The sequence below is a fragment of the Doryrhamphus excisus genome, linkage group LG6 (genome assembly GCF_037039965.1).
Source record: "Doryrhamphus excisus strain RoL-2023G ecotype Guam linkage group LG6, RoL_Dexc_Guam_v1.1, whole genome shotgun sequence".
NCBI lineage: Eukaryota > Metazoa > Chordata > Actinopteri > Syngnathiformes > Syngnathidae > Doryrhamphus > Doryrhamphus excisus.
Genome location: NC_136362.1, coordinates 9415343 through 9431169, shown reverse-complemented (window position 1 = coordinate 9431169; position 15827 = coordinate 9415343). Strand labels below are relative to the sequence as shown.

At 39.9% G+C, this 15827-nt stretch overlaps 1 protein-coding gene across 1 annotated transcript in view; it reads left to right on the top strand.

Annotated features, from left to right (window-relative positions):
- cdh24b (cadherin 24, type 2b) overlaps positions 1-15827 on the top strand; it is a 154696-nt gene that overhangs the window by 122970 nt on the left and 15899 nt on the right. Inside the window, exons 6-8 of the mRNA XM_078791369.1 lie at positions 4964-5220; positions 8735-8871; positions 12000-12121. Of these exons, the coding sequence (XP_078647495.1) occupies positions 4964-5220; positions 8735-8871; positions 12000-12121 (516 nt within the window). The remainder of the gene's footprint in view (positions 1-4963; positions 5221-8734; positions 8872-11999; positions 12122-15827) is intronic.

The following is a 15827-nucleotide window of genomic DNA, read 5'->3' as shown; positions in this document are numbered from 1 at the left end:
GAACCCAAGCAAGGACAGCAGGACACACACAAAATGTCCATGATAATAACCATAATAAGTGGAGCTGTCCATGGTACTCACACTCTGTCCTATGTTCAGATGGACATTAGCCCTTTTATTACATCATCAATTATAATAAAGACAGCAACGCTGGGGAGTGGGGTGGTGGTGGGGGGTTGGTGGGGGGGGGGGGCACCTGTGATACTACACTTTGCAGTCAAACGCAAACGCTCTTAAGTGAGCAGGTTCACCTCCTGGGTCAGCCCCAGCGGAGGCGTACATGATGTTTCATTAGCCCGTCGTGAAGGCGGGCCAATTAATTTCTGCTAACCGTGAGAGGCATTTAAGTGGTAATTACGGTCCAGTCAACTTCAATACAGAAAGTGCATATGAAAAAAAAAAATTATTATTATATTATATTACAGCACATGATGGAATATATATATATTTGTATTTTACAGTCTGACATGTTACTGGTTACTTTAACCAAAATAGTATTTGAATTGGTAACAGAAATTTGGTATGACATGTTTTGTGGACATTAGAATGCATTATATCAGGGGTGGGCAAACTGTGGCCCGGGGGGCCACATGCGGCGCACCAAGCGTTTGAATCCGGCCCGCCAGTTGCTTTCTAAGTATTTCAATTTTGAACATACATACTGGCAACATGACTTGTCTTATTTAGTAAAAAAAAAAAAAAATTTTGATGTGGATTTACATTATTTTCAAGTCCGTTTTGGTTTTCATGATTGATTGATGATGTTAACCAAGGTACCATTGCAACACTTTTTTTTACATCACTGTATGTGAGGTGGGGCTGCACGGCGGTCGAGTGGTTAGCGCACAGGGCTCACAGCTCGGAGACCCGAGTTCAATTCCACCCTTGGCCATCTCTGTGTGGAGTTTGCATGTTCTCCCCCGTGCATGCGTGGGTTTTTTCTGGGGACTCCGGTTTCCTCCAACATTCTAAAAACATGCTAACCATGCTAGGTTAATTGGCGACATAGCCTGCAGCTGTTAAGTCTGACGTGCTGTTAAATTGCAGCGACTTTTGGTTTAGCATACAGACCAACATCTGAACCATCTGTATTCCCGTCCTAGCGCTCACTGATTAGTAAATTGAGACGTGGATGATGTGCTTGGACTTAATGCAGATGCACAAAAATTAAGTCCATTTGATCTTAAGTAGCACAAGCCTCACAGCTAACAGCTAGACCCGAGTTCGATTCCACCCTCGGCCATCTCTGTGTGGCGTTTGCATGTTCTCCCCGTGCATGCGTGGGTTTTCTCCGGGTACTCCGGTTTCCTCCCACATTCCAAAAACATGCTAGGTTAATTAGCGACTCCAAATTGTCCATAGGTATGAATGTGAGTGTGAATGGTTGTTTGTCTATATGTGCCCTGTGATATGTGATATATTTGCTTACTTTAAAACTTTTTATTCACGTAATTTTTTTCCCTGAGCTAATTTTCCCCCAAAAATATTTATTTTGTTCTGTTTGTTTGTCAAAATATTACGAATTCTTACAAATTTTTCTTTCAACTCTATGCATCGAAAATGATGCTACTTTTCCTTGTAAAGTTATGACTTTATTCTTGAAAATTCAAATAGATATTTTGACTTTATGGCATTTTTTTTTTACATTTTCTTCTTTATTTCCATAACAGTTTGACTTTATTTGCCTTACACTTTATACATTTTTATTTATTACAAAAACATGCTAGGTTAATTGGCGACTGTGATTGGCTGGCGACCAGTCCGGGGTGTACCCCACCTCTCGGCTTCAGAAGACAGCTGGGATAGGCTCCAGCACCCACCGCAATGTTTAAAGTGCTCCTAAAAAAGGGACACTAGAACAAAAACTGATATTATAACACTTTTACACATAAAATTAGACAAATAATTCAAGGGAAATTATAAGTATAAAATACTATGTGCCCCCCCCCCCCCCCCCCCGGATAATTTTGTTAACTCAATGCGGCCTATGAGTCAAAATATTTGCCCACCCCTGCATTAGATGGTGTTGCTCTAGGAATTCTGTGGGAAAATACTCAGTGAAAAAAAAAAAAAAAGAGTGGGCATCAGTGGGCGGGTGATGGAGTGTAGAGGAAGGATGGCGTGATGGAGTGCGTGGTAAGTGACACCTGATTTCCTATTTCTCCCTGAAATGGGAGAACTTTTTATTTCCCACTGCAACACACACCAACCTACACACATCATCTCTCTCTCTCTCCGTCTATTATATTTGTTTTTTTGTTTCCTGCCGGGATATCCCTACAATTACCGTTCTCGCTTTCAATGCAACATTTCTTATTCTCTTGCTAAAACTGCTGACTTCCTGCGGAGCACTTTGCTGAGGTTTACATAGAAGGCAGACGAGGGTGGTGGGGGGGGGTGGGGTAGAAAACAAGACCTCAAAAATGAAGAAGAGGGAGGATTTCAATATTCCCACTGAGGCTGGAATCTGCAGAAGGATTTTTTTTTTTTTTCGACTTCAATCTGACAGCAAATATTCCGCAAAGCCAAAGAGGCCTATTTTTCTGCTGTCCGACATGCTTTTCTCTGCCACTCACACTGCGATGATTTATGTGGACTTGTACTTTAAGAGCAGACGTACTGATGAAAGATCTAAGAGAACACTCTTGGCCGCACATCGACACACAAAACCCTCATTAATGTGGAACCCCCAAACCATAGAAATGGTCTATTTGTCTGGTCTCCATTTCTAACAAGCTGCTCTGCAAAGATGATCAGAGCTTACAGATCATTGCTTCACATGGAAGGCACACAGTCAACATAATATGTCTCATAAACTGGATCTAAGAACTAATATGCAGTAATGGGCACCAGTGGCGTCATTAAAAAATTCTTAAGCCCACCTAAATAATTTGATATTTTCTATAGATTTTTTATTTATTTTTAATAGATTTTTTTAATTTATTTTTTCACAAAAAAAATCTCTGACAAATTTCATATATAATAGGGAAAAAGCAGGCTAATAAGCAAGCCAAAAAGCAGGCTAATACTAGCCTACTAGTAGTAGTCATAATCAGAAGAAGAATAATGATAGTAATAATATTCATTCATTTTCTACCGCTTTTTCTTAACGAGGGTCGCGGGGGTTGCTGGAGCCTATCCCAGCTGTCTTCTGGCGAGAGGCGGGGTACACCCTGGACTGGTCGATAGTAATAATAATAAGCTAATTAATAATATTCATTCATTTTCTACCGCTTATCCACACAAGGGTTGCTGGGGTGCTGGAGCCTATCCCAGCTGTCTTCTGGCGAGAGGCGGGGTACACCCTGGACTGGTCGATAGTAATAATAATAATAGGCTAATTAATAATATTCATTAATTCATTAATTTTCTACCGCTTACCCTCACGAGGGGTCGTAGGGGGTGCTGGAGCCTATCCCAGCTGTCTTCCGGCGAGAGGCGGGGTACACCCTGGACTGGTCGATAGTAATAATAATAGGCTAATTAATCTTCATTCTTTCATTTTCTACCTCTTATCCTCACAAGGGTTGCTGGGGTGCTGGAGCCTATCCCAGCTGTCTTCGGGCGAGAGGCGGGTACACCCTGCACTGGTCGATAGTAATAATAATAATAGACTTATTAATAATATTCATTCATTCATTTTCTACCGCTTATCCTCAGAGGGTTGCGGGGGTGCTGGAGCCTATCCCAGCTGTCTTCGGGCGAGAGGCGGGTACACCCTGCACTGGTTGATAGTAATAATAATAATAGACTTATTAATAATATTCATTCATTCATTCATTTTCTACCGCTTATCCTCAGAGGGTTGCGGGGGTGCTGGAGCCTATCCCAGCTGTCTTCGGGCGAGAGGCGGGGTACACCCTGGACTGGTCGATAGTAATGATAATAATAGGCTAATTAATAATATTCATTCAATCACTAATTTTCTACCGATTATCCTCATGAGGGTCGTGGGGGTGCTGGAGCCTATCCCAGCTATTTTTGGGCAAGAGGCGGGGTACACCCTGCACTGGTTGATAGTAATAATAATAATAGACTTATTAATAATATTCATTCATTCATTCATTTTCTACCGCTTATCCTCAGAGGGTTGCGGGGGTGCTGGAGCCTATCCCAGCTGTCTTCGGGCGAGAGGCGGGGTACACCCTGGACTGGTCGATAGTAATGATAATAATAGGCTAATTAATAATATTCATTCAATCATTAATTTTCTACCGATTATCCTCATGAGGGTCGTGGGGGTGCTGGAGCCTATCCCAGCTATTTTTGGGCAAGAGGCGGGGTACACCCTGGACTGGTCGATAGTAATAATAAAAATAGGCTAATTAATAATATTCATTCATTCATTTTCTACCGCTTATCCTCACAAGGGTCGTGGGGGTGCTGGAGCCTATCCCAGCTATTTTTGGGCAAGAGGCGGGGTACACCCTGGACTGGTCGATAGTAATAATAATAATAATAGTCTAATTAATAACATTCATTCATTCATTTTCTACCGCTTATCCTCACAAGGGTCGTGGGGGTGCTGGAGCCTATCCCAGCTGTCAACAAGCAGATTGTTGCAAAACAATTTAAATCCAGAAGTAAACATAACCTACTTTGCTGGGGTCCTGCTGAAAGCTACACCTCAAATAGAGCACTGGAATGTTAGCGGATGTCGGAGAGAATCCCTCTCATCCATGACCCTGACCAGGATAAGCAATGGATCCGGATAAATGGATGGAAAAATAGTGGTCTCTTTATTGTTTGACTTGATTCTGTGTTCTTCCAGACAACACACAGGGTTATAATACTCTTTTTTTCCCCAAAGCCGATACTTCATGAGATCACAATACCTCCTCAAATCCCTTTTCTCCGCTTTTCATCTACAAACAAACATTTGCAGCATTTGGCTGCTTAAAAGATTCCCGCTTTTCACCGTTGGAATTACTGATTCAATTTGTTACCCTTGTCCTTTCTCCAGGCTGTCGATTATGAAAGCCGAAGCTCCTACTCCTTCTCTGTGGAGGTCCTCAACCCCACCGTGGACCCTCGCTTCTTGCGTCGAGGACCCTTTAAAGACCGGGCATCGATCAGAGTTGCCGTGTTGGATGCAGACGAACCACCGAGGTTCTCCCGGGCGCGCTACCACATGGATGTGTCGGAAAACTGCCCTCCGGCCTGCACCGTGGGCCGAGTCAGCGCCGTAGACCCGGATACCGGTCTCACCAATAATATCAGGTACATATTAAACAATTTGCAAAGTGTCCACATGGAAACAATATAAACAATACAATGCACCGGCAATGCGGCGCAGCGAAAAGATGTGCTGATTTTAGGCACATTTGTAAGTCACTGATGTTTAGCTTTTGGTATTACAGCTAAACAAATTACTTAAGCTAACCAAAGCCCACTGAGTTTTCCCCTGAGCTAAAAAAAAAAAATGTTCTCCCGGGCGCGCTACCACATGGATGTGTCTGAAAACTGCCCTCCGGCCTGCACCGTGAACCGAGTCAGCGCCGTAGACCCGGATACCGGTCTGACCAATAATATAAGGTACAGAATACAGCACATTTTATACAATATGCAAAGCGTTGCTTATAGAAAAACAATATAAACAATACAATGCACCGGCAATGCGGCGCAGCGAAAATATGTGTTGATTTTCAGGCACATTTGTAAGTCAGTGATGTTTAGCTTTTGGTATTACAGCTAAACAAATTACTTAAGCTAACCAAAGCCCACTCAGTTTTCCCCTGAGCTAAAAAAAAATGTTCTCCCGGGCGCGCTACCACATGGATGTGTCTGAAAACTGTCTTCCGGCCTGCACCGTGGGTGCCGTAGACCCGGATACCGGTCTGACCAATAATATCAGGTACAGAATACAGCACATTTTATACAATATGCAAAGCGTTGCTTATGGACAAACAATATAAACAATACAATGCACCGGCAATGTGGCGCAGCGAAAAGATGTGCTGATTTTCAGGCACATTTGTAAGTCAGTGATGTTTAGCTTTTGGTATTACAGCTAAACAAATTACTTAAGCTAACCAAAGCCCACTCAGTGTTCCCCTGAGCTAAAAAAAAATGTTCTCCCGGGCGCGCTACCACATGGATGTGTCTGAAAACTGTCTTCCGGCCTGCACCGTGGGTGCCGTAGACCCGGATACCGGTCTGACCAATAATATCAGGTACAGAATACAGCACATGTTATACAATATGCAAAGTGTCGCTTATGGAAAAACAATATAAACAATACAATGCACCGGCAATGCGGCGCAGCGAAAATATGTGTTTATTTTCAGGCACATTTGTAAGTCACTGATGTTTAGCTTTTGGTATTACAGCTAAACAAATTACTTAAGCTAACCAAAGCCCACTCAGTTTTCCCCTGAGCTAAAAAAAAATGTTCTCCCGGGCGCGCTACCACATGGATGTGTCTGAAAACTGTCCTCCGGCCTGCACCGTGGGTGCATAGACCCGGATACCGGTCTGACCAATAATATCAGGTATAGAATACAGCACATGTTATACAATATGCAAAGTGTCGCTTATGGAAAAACAATATAAACAATACAATGCACCGGCAATGCGGCGCAGCGAAAATATGTGTTGATTTTCAGGCACATTTGTAAGTCAGTGATGTTTAGCTTTTGGTATTACAGCTAAAGAAATTACTTAAGCTAACCAAAGCCCACTCAGTTTTCCCCTGAGCTAAAAAAAAATGTTCTCCCGGGCGCGCTACCTCATGGATGTGTCTGAAAACTGTCCTCCGGCCTGCACCGTGGGTGCATAGACCCGGATACCGGTCTGACCAATAATATCAGGTATAGAATACAGCACACGTTATACAATATGCAAAGTGTCGCTTATGGAAAAACAATATAAACAATACAATGCACCGGCAATGCGGCGCAGCGAAAATATGTGTTGATTTTCAGGCACATTTGTAAGTCAGTGATGTTTAGCTTTTGGTATTACAGCTAAACAAATTACTTAAGCTAACCAAAGCCCACTCAGTGTTCCCCTGAGACAAAAAAAAATTTTCTCCCGGGCGCGCTACCACATGGATGTGTCTGAAAACTGTCTTCCGGCCTGCACCGTGGGTGCCGTAGACCCGGATACCGGTCTGACCAATAATATCAGGTACAGAATACAGCACATGTTATACAATATGCAAAGTGTCGCTTATGGAAAAACAATATAAACAATACAATGCACCGGCAATGCGGCGCAGCGAAAATATGTGTTTATTTTCAGGCACATTTGTAAGTCACTGATGTTTAGCTTTTGGTATTACAGCTAAACAAATTACTTAAGCTAACCAAAGCCCACTCAGTTTTCCCCTGAGCTAAAAAAAAATGTTCTCCCGGGCGCGCTACCACATGGATGTGTCTGAAAACTGTCCTCCGGCCTGCACCGTGGGTGCATAGACCCGGATACCGGTCTGACCAATAATATCACGTATAGAATACAGCACATGTTATACAATATGCAAAGTGTCGCTTATGGAAAAACAATATAAACAATACAATGCACCGGCAATGCGGCGCAGCGAAAATATGTGTTGATTTTCAGGCACATTTGTAAGTCAGTGATGTTTAGCTTTTGGTATTACAGCTAAAGAAATTACTTAAGCTAACCAAAGCCCACTCAGTTTTCCCCTGAGCTAAAAAAAAATGTTCTCCCGGGCGCGCTACCTCATGGATGTGTCTGAAAACTGTCCTCCGGCCTGCACCGTGGGTGCATAGACCCGGATACCGGTCTGACCAATAATATCAGGTATAGAATACAGCACACGTTATACAATATGCAAAGTGTCGCTTATGGAAAAACAATATAAACAATACAATGCACCGGCAATGCGGCGCAGCGAAAATATGTGTTGATTTTCAGGCACATTTGTAAGTCAGTGATGTTTAGCTTTTGGTATTACAGCTAAACAAATTACTTAAGCTAACCAAAGCCCACTCAGTGTTCCCCTGAGACAAAAAAAAAATTTCTCCCGGGCGCGCTACCACATGGATGTGTCTGAAAACTGTCTTCCGGCCTGCACCGTGGGTGCCGTAGACCCGGATACCGGTCTGACCAATAATATCAGGTACAGAATAAAGCACATTTTATACAATATGCAAAGCGTTGCTTATGGAAAAACAATATAAACAATACAATGCACCGGCAATGCGGCGCAGCGAAAAGATGTGTTGATTTTCAGGCACATTTGTAAGTCAGTGATGTTTAGCTTTTGGTATTACAGCTAAAGAAATTACTTAAGCTAACCAAAGCCCACTCAGTGTTCCCCTGAGCCAAAAAAAAAAAAAAAAACGCAACCACTGAAGCTTGCAACAACTCCTTTGTTGCGGAAGGTTGCTCCAACAGTTTTTGAGGAGGGTAGGCGGTAATTTGTCTGCAACGAAACCAAATTATGTTCCAATTAGCATAGGCAATAGTCGTCAGAGCGAGCGTGTGGGGAGGAATGATAGTTGATATATCAAAAGTGATATTCAAATTGTCTGCAGCACTTCAAAAAGAGCCCCTATCAGCTTTGATAATCTGCCTATATTAATTCTTTGGCTATTCGACTGCAGACTTTCTTATCACTCGCTCACACACTTGTGCCCCGTTTTCTTCTTCCGACTTCTTTTTTTTTTCCTTTAACTTCATTCTTTTATTGTACTTGAACCTCTGCATGCCCCTCTTTTTCACTGCTTTACCTTCTATAGCTCGACTTTTTTCACTATCTCTTCCCCAGGTTCTCCATCGACCCGCAGTCGGACCCGGAGGCTTTATTCCGTATCACCCCGGATTCCGGCCTCATCACGACAGCGATGGAATTAGATCGGGAACGTGAGCAATGGCACAACATTACTGTCATCGCCACCCAAAGAGGTTAGAAGTCAACATTTTGGCGTGTGCGGCATCACACTGATGCATCATTAGAGCGTCTTTTTTTTTTTTCCACGCCGCATGTTGAGCAATGAAGCCATCATTCATTCCCGCGACTCACCCCCTTGCACCCCAATCATCAGCATGTGGGGGGGGGATGTAAGAGGTTTAAGCAGTGTAAACTCCAAATTATACGCTCACCAAAAGGCACGGTTTTTCTTTGTGTGCTGCCCGCTGACTAAGCCGCTTAGCGTCGGAGCCAGCCAACGGACTGGAAGTGTCACAAATGCGGCGTTCCAACATTCCGAATGATCAATATAATGTGACCTCGACAAGTACTGGGACAGCGGGGTCAGGGCTTTTATTTTGGCTGAAAACTTTGGGGTTTGACACCAAAAGACGAGGATGTACTGCAACATGTGATTGACAGGAGCTTATTCACGCGATACATAGCACTGGATTGGCCGTAGGATCGGTTTTACCTGTGGAGCCTGAATTTAGACGTGAAAACAGACCACTGTACCCATGAAATTATATAAAATAATAATATACTTGGCTGGACAGTGGACGAGTGGTTAGCATGCAGGCCACACAGCTAGTAGACCCGAGTTCGATTCCACTCTCATCCATCTCTGTGTGGAGTTTGCATGTTCTCCCCGTGCATGCGTGGGTTTTCTCCGGGTACTCCGGTTTCCTCCCATGAAATTATACAAAACAATAATATACTTGGTTGGACAGTGGTCGAGTGGTTAGCATACAGGCCACACAGCTAGTAGACCCGAGTTCGATTCCACTCTCATCCATATCTGTGTGGAGTTTGCATGTTCTCCCCGTGCATGTGTGGGTTTTCTCCGGGTACTCCGGTTTCCTCCCATGAAATTATACAAAACAATAATTACTTGGTTGGACAGTGGTCGAGTGGTTAGCATACAGGCCACACAGCTAGGAGACCTGACTTTGATCCCACCCTCGGCCATCTCTGTGTGGAGTTTGCATGTTCTCCCCGTGCGTGCGTGGGTTTTCTCCAGGTACTCCGGTTTTCTCCCACATTCCAAAAACATGCTAGGTTAATTAGCGACTCCAAATTGTCCATTGGTATGAATGTGAGTGTGAATGGTTGTTTGTCTATATGTGCCCTGTGATTGGCTGGCCGCCAGTCCAGGGTGTACCCCGCCTCTCGCCTGAAGACAGCTGGGATAGGCTCCACCCCCCCCCGCAACCCTCGTGAGGAAAAACGGTAGAAAATTAGCATTAGCAACCTAGCATGTTTTTGGAATGTAGGAGGAAACCGGAGTACCCGGAGAAAACCCACGCATGCACGGGGAGAACATGCAAACTCCACACAGAGATGGCCGAGGGTGGAATCGAACTTGGGTCTACTAGCAGTTATCGTTTAATTGCATACTTGATTAATCACCGATTAATTGTTGCAGCTCTATTTGTGATACAAAAACACACTAATTGCAGGAGTCAACTCCACGTACCCAATTCAATTCCTTTCAATACCGCCACCGCCCACACCAATCCATCAGTCATATGGGCTGATTAGCATTAGCAACCTAGCATGTTTTTGGAATGTGGGAGGAAACGGGAGTACCCGGAGAAAACCCATGTATGCACGGGGAGAACATGCAAACTCCACACAGAGATGGCCGAGGTTGTAATTGAACTCGGGTCTCCTAGCTGTGAGGCCTGCACGCTAACCACTGGATCACCGTGCAACCAACTATATTATTATTTGATATTATTTAATGTACCCGGAGAAAACCCACACATGCACGGGGAGAACATGCAAACTCCACACAGAAATGTCAGCGGGTGGAATTGAACCCGGGTCTCCTAGCTGTGAGGCCTGCACGCTAACCGCTTTTCCACCGTGCAAACGAACACATTTTTAAACCAATAATTTACCATATTCATTCATGAAATTGCAATGGATTATTTGTTTGTTTTGGATTTTTCCTGATTACGGAGTCGCCACAGCAGATTTATTTGATAATTTTTGAAACCCTCCAAAATAAAGGCAGTGATGTACCGCAAAAACCCACGCATGGCTGAGGGTGGAATTGAACCCTGGTCTCCCAGCTGTGAGATCACTCGTGCAGCCCCTATTTACATTTTAACTAAAAAAAAAAACAGTTATCATTTAATTGCATACTTGATTAATCACCGATTATTATAATTATTGCAGCTTTATTTGTGATACAAAAACAGACCAATTGCAGGAGTCAACTCCACGTACCCAATTCAATTCCTTTCAATACCGCCACCGCATATGGGCTGTCATATGGGCTGATATCTGCAAGAAAGCAATGTTTTTTCCAGTCAATTTCCGCGCCACAGAGAGTTAATCCTCCCTTTAAATGTACTCCGGGTCGGTCGTGGCAGAGGTGTTGACACAGCAGCACACCGGCTGTCTGTCTTCAATAATGAGCTCCGTCTAATAAACAGTCTGTTTGGAGGTGTGTTGACATACGGGCACAGCATGTATCCCAATGGCGGCCATAGGGAAAGACAGCTCATCTCGTCGCATTAAAGCCAGGGATTATTTTTCCGGAATGGGAAAAAAACAGTGGCAGAATGCTGTTAAAATGTGTGTGTGTGTATACCCTGTATGTATATACGTATATATATCCATCTGTATGGATACTATATACTGTTGAAGTAGGATTATGTCCGAGTCGGGGGAACATGGCCGGTGAATGTGGAAGAGCCCACACGTTTCAAGCGTGGCCGTGGGAGAGCGTATTCAAGTGTGTCAATCCGAGTGAATGAGCCTCTGCAAATCCGGTTTGAACTACACCCGTCTGTAACCGCATGCAGATTGACTGTCCTCAAACACACACACACACACACACACACACACTTGATGTGCAAAGGAAATATCCGACATTTTCCGGCCGCAGCGACTTGATATTCAGCAAACTGCGCTAATGGGATCTGAGCGCTCACGTTTTGGATTAAACGCTAAAACGCTCCAGTTTACCCGCAAGAACAATCGAGTCAATTTAACGGAGGGCGCAGCGCACCTTTGTGCACATTTGCAACGTTTTATTGCAAGCGGGAACGCTGCTGGTAGAATTTTAATATTTGTTGTAAACAGTCGCCGTCTCTCTCCCATGGCTTTGCAGACAACCCCAGCCAGGTGTCAAGGGTCGTGGTGGCGGTAGAGACGTTGGACCTTAACGACAACGCTCCCGAGCTGGACAGGCAGTACACAACGGCCATGTGCGACTCAGCCGCCATCGGGCAGGTCAGTTGTTTGTGTTTGTGTTTGCGTTCGAGTCCAAGTGCTTTGGATGGGTAAAGTTCTTTTTCAAGGATCCTGGTGACTTTGAGGGTATCGGTGGTGGACCTTTGTAATTTGTTGGTGTTCTTCCATCTGATTGGGTTGCACCGATAGAAATAGAACACAAAAATAAATGTAAACTATTTTCTCAGAAAATTTAAGATTTTTTTTTCGTAATTATGACTTATGTAATTCAATAACTAAATAACCAAAATAAATTAAACTTTTCTCAGAAAATTAAAGATTTTTTCAGGATTGAAACACTCATCTTTTCGTAATTATGACTTATGTAATTCAATAACTAAATAACCAAAATAAATGAAACTTTGACTATATTCTCAGAAAATTAAAGATTTTTTTTCCAATTTTTCCAACTATTGAAAGACTCATCTTCTCGTAATTATGACTTATGTAATTCAATAATTAAATAACCAAAATAAATGAAATTTTGACTATTTTCTCAGAAAATTACAGATTTTTTTTTCTATTTTTCCAAATATTTAAACACTCATCTTCTCGTAATTATGACTTATGTAATTCAATAATTAAATAACCAAAATAAATGAAATTTTGACTATTTTCTCAGAAAATTTAAGATTTTTTTACAATTTTTCCAACTATTTAAACACTCATCTTTTTGTAATTATGACTTATGTAATTCAATAATTAAATAACCAAAATAAATGAAACTTTGACTATTTTTTCAGAAAATTAAATATTTTTTTTCAATTTTTCCAACAATTTAAACACTCATCTTCTCGTAATTATGACTTATGTAATTCAATAACTAAATAACCAAAATAAATTAAACTTTTTTCAGAAAATTAAAGATTTTTTTTTTCAATTTTTCCAGGATTTAAACACTCATCTTTTCGTAATTATGACTTATGTAATTCAATAACTAAATAACCAAAATAAATGAAACTTTGACTATTTTCTCAGAAAATTAAAGATTTTTAAAAAAAATTGCAATTATTTAAACACTCATCTTTTCGTAATTATGACTTATGTAATTCAATAACTACATAACCAAAATAAATTAAACTTTGACTATTTTCTCGGAAAATTACAGATTTTTTTTTTAATTTTTCCAACTATTGAAACACTCATCTTTTTCGTAATTATGACTTATGTAATTCAATAACTAAATAACCAAAATAAATTAAACTTTTTTTAGAAAATTAAAGATTTTTTTTTTTATTTTTCCAGGATTTAAACACTCATCTTTTCGTAATTATGACTTATGTAATTCAATAACTAAATAACCAAAATAAATGAAACTTTGACTATTTTCTCAGAAAATGTAAGATTTAAAAAAAAATTGCAACTATTTAAACACTCATCTTTTCGTAATTATGACTTATGTAATTCAATGATTAAATAACCAAAATAAATGAAATTTGGACTATTTTCTCAGAAAAAAAATTTTTTTTTTTACAATTTTTTCAACTACTTAAACGCTCATATTCTTGTAATTTTGACTTATGTAATTCAATAACTGAATAACCAAAATAAATGAAATTTTGACTTTTTTCTCAGAAAATTAAAGATTAAAAAAATTGCAACTATTTAAACACTCATCGGTTCGTAATTATGACTTATGTAATTCAATAACTAAATGACCAAAATAAATGAAACTTTGACTATTTTCTCAGAAAATGATTTTTTTTTTTCAATTTTTCCAACTATTGAAACACTCATCTTTTCGTAATTATGACTTATGTAATTCAATAATTAAATAACCAAACTAAATTAAATTTTGACTATTTTCTCAGAAAATAATAGATTTTTTTAAAATTTTTACAACTACTTAAACACTCATATTCTTGTAATTATGACTTATGTAATTCAATAATTAAATAAGTGAAATTTTGACTATTTTCTCAGAAAATTACAGATTTCTTTTCAATTTTTCCAACTATTGAAGCACTCATCTTTTCGTAATTATGACTTATGTAATGCAATAATTAAATACCAAAATAAATGAAATTTGGACTATTTTCTCAGAAAATTAAAGATTTTTTTTACAATTTTTTCCAACTATTTAAACACTCATATTCTCGTAATTATGACTTGTGTAATTCAATAACTAAATAACCAAAATAAATGAAACTATTTTCTCTAATAATTAAGATTTAAAAAAAATCCAACTACTTAAACACTCATATTCTTGTAATTATGACTTATGTAATTCAATAACTAAATTAATTTAAAAGTAAATAACTTTTTCTTCCAACTTTATTTGTTGTTTGGTTTCTCATATTCCGATTTTAGTTAGATGCACGGGGAGAACATGCAAACTCCACCGAGGGTGGAATTGAACCCTGGTCTCCTAACTGTGAGGTCTACCACTCGACCACCGTGCAGCCCCCTAATAATATTGCGAACATAATTTTGACTATATCTTGTAAAATTACTACTGATTTTTCCTTGTTTTCTTGTTGAATTGTTTTTGGTAATGTACCGTGGTACCATAAAAAAAAATCACCGAGCCGCAAATGGCTCCCGAGCTGCATTTGCACTCCCCCTGTGTTAATTTCATGCAAAATTAGAATCATAAAAAAAAGACTGCTATTTATAAATATGTATTTTAATAGATGCATGATGCACACAATGATCAAACCAATATGGGAACAGCAAGGAATTCCAAAGGAAACGTGCGTGTACTTGTCTTGTCACATGTCCAGTACATTTCTTTATAACCGTGGTGACGTCTCATTAAAACGTGTACTTGAAAGCAACTTCCACTGATGTGTCACGGAATATAAAGCTGTGGGACTTGAGCAGTATGGGACGCGTATGAGTGCACTATGGTATATGAGTCCTCCATGGTTTATTACCACGGTTTATTATCAGGGCTTTCCATAGTTTCATTACGCTAGCGTTTCTCCCTCATTTTTCCGACTTCCGCCGGAATATGTTATTTGGGATAATACCGGATAAAGTTTTTTTTTTAATGAGGAAATTTATGGGAAGAAGGGAAAAATATAGGAGAAGTAAGCACTAAAACTGTTATTTAATTTTATGATATTTTTTAATAATTTTTATTTTATTTTAATTTTATTAAATATTTTTTATTTTATTTTTTTAATCAATGTGTCTGCACCTACTTCACCAAAACAAATTCCTAGTATGTGTTTGATCATACCTGGCAATAAATCATTTCTGATTTCTTTTTCTAAATGCCCGCAAGGCATGCTGGGTAGTCCAATAGCAATAATATGAAGTATGAACAATAAAACATCGGATATCAAGAGTATGTTAATGCCTCCTTTGGCAAAAATGCTACAAACGTGGCGGAATATTGGGAGAAAGAATATCATAAGCTACCCAGCATACCTTGCGGCGCGGAATATGTTATTTGGGATCATACCGGATAAAGTTTTTTTTTTAATGAGGAAATTTAAAAGAAGAAGGGAAAATACAGGAGAAGTAAGCACTAAAACTGTTATTTTATTTTATTATATATATTTTTATTTATTAATAAAATTATTTGTTGTATTTATTAATTTTTATTTTATTAAATATTTTTAATTTTATTTTTTTAATAGATGTGTCTGCGCCTACTTCACCAAAACAAATTCCTAGCATGTGTTTGATCATACCTGGCAATAAAACCATTTCTGATTCTGATTCTATTTCTAAATGCCCGCAAAGCATGCTGGGTAGT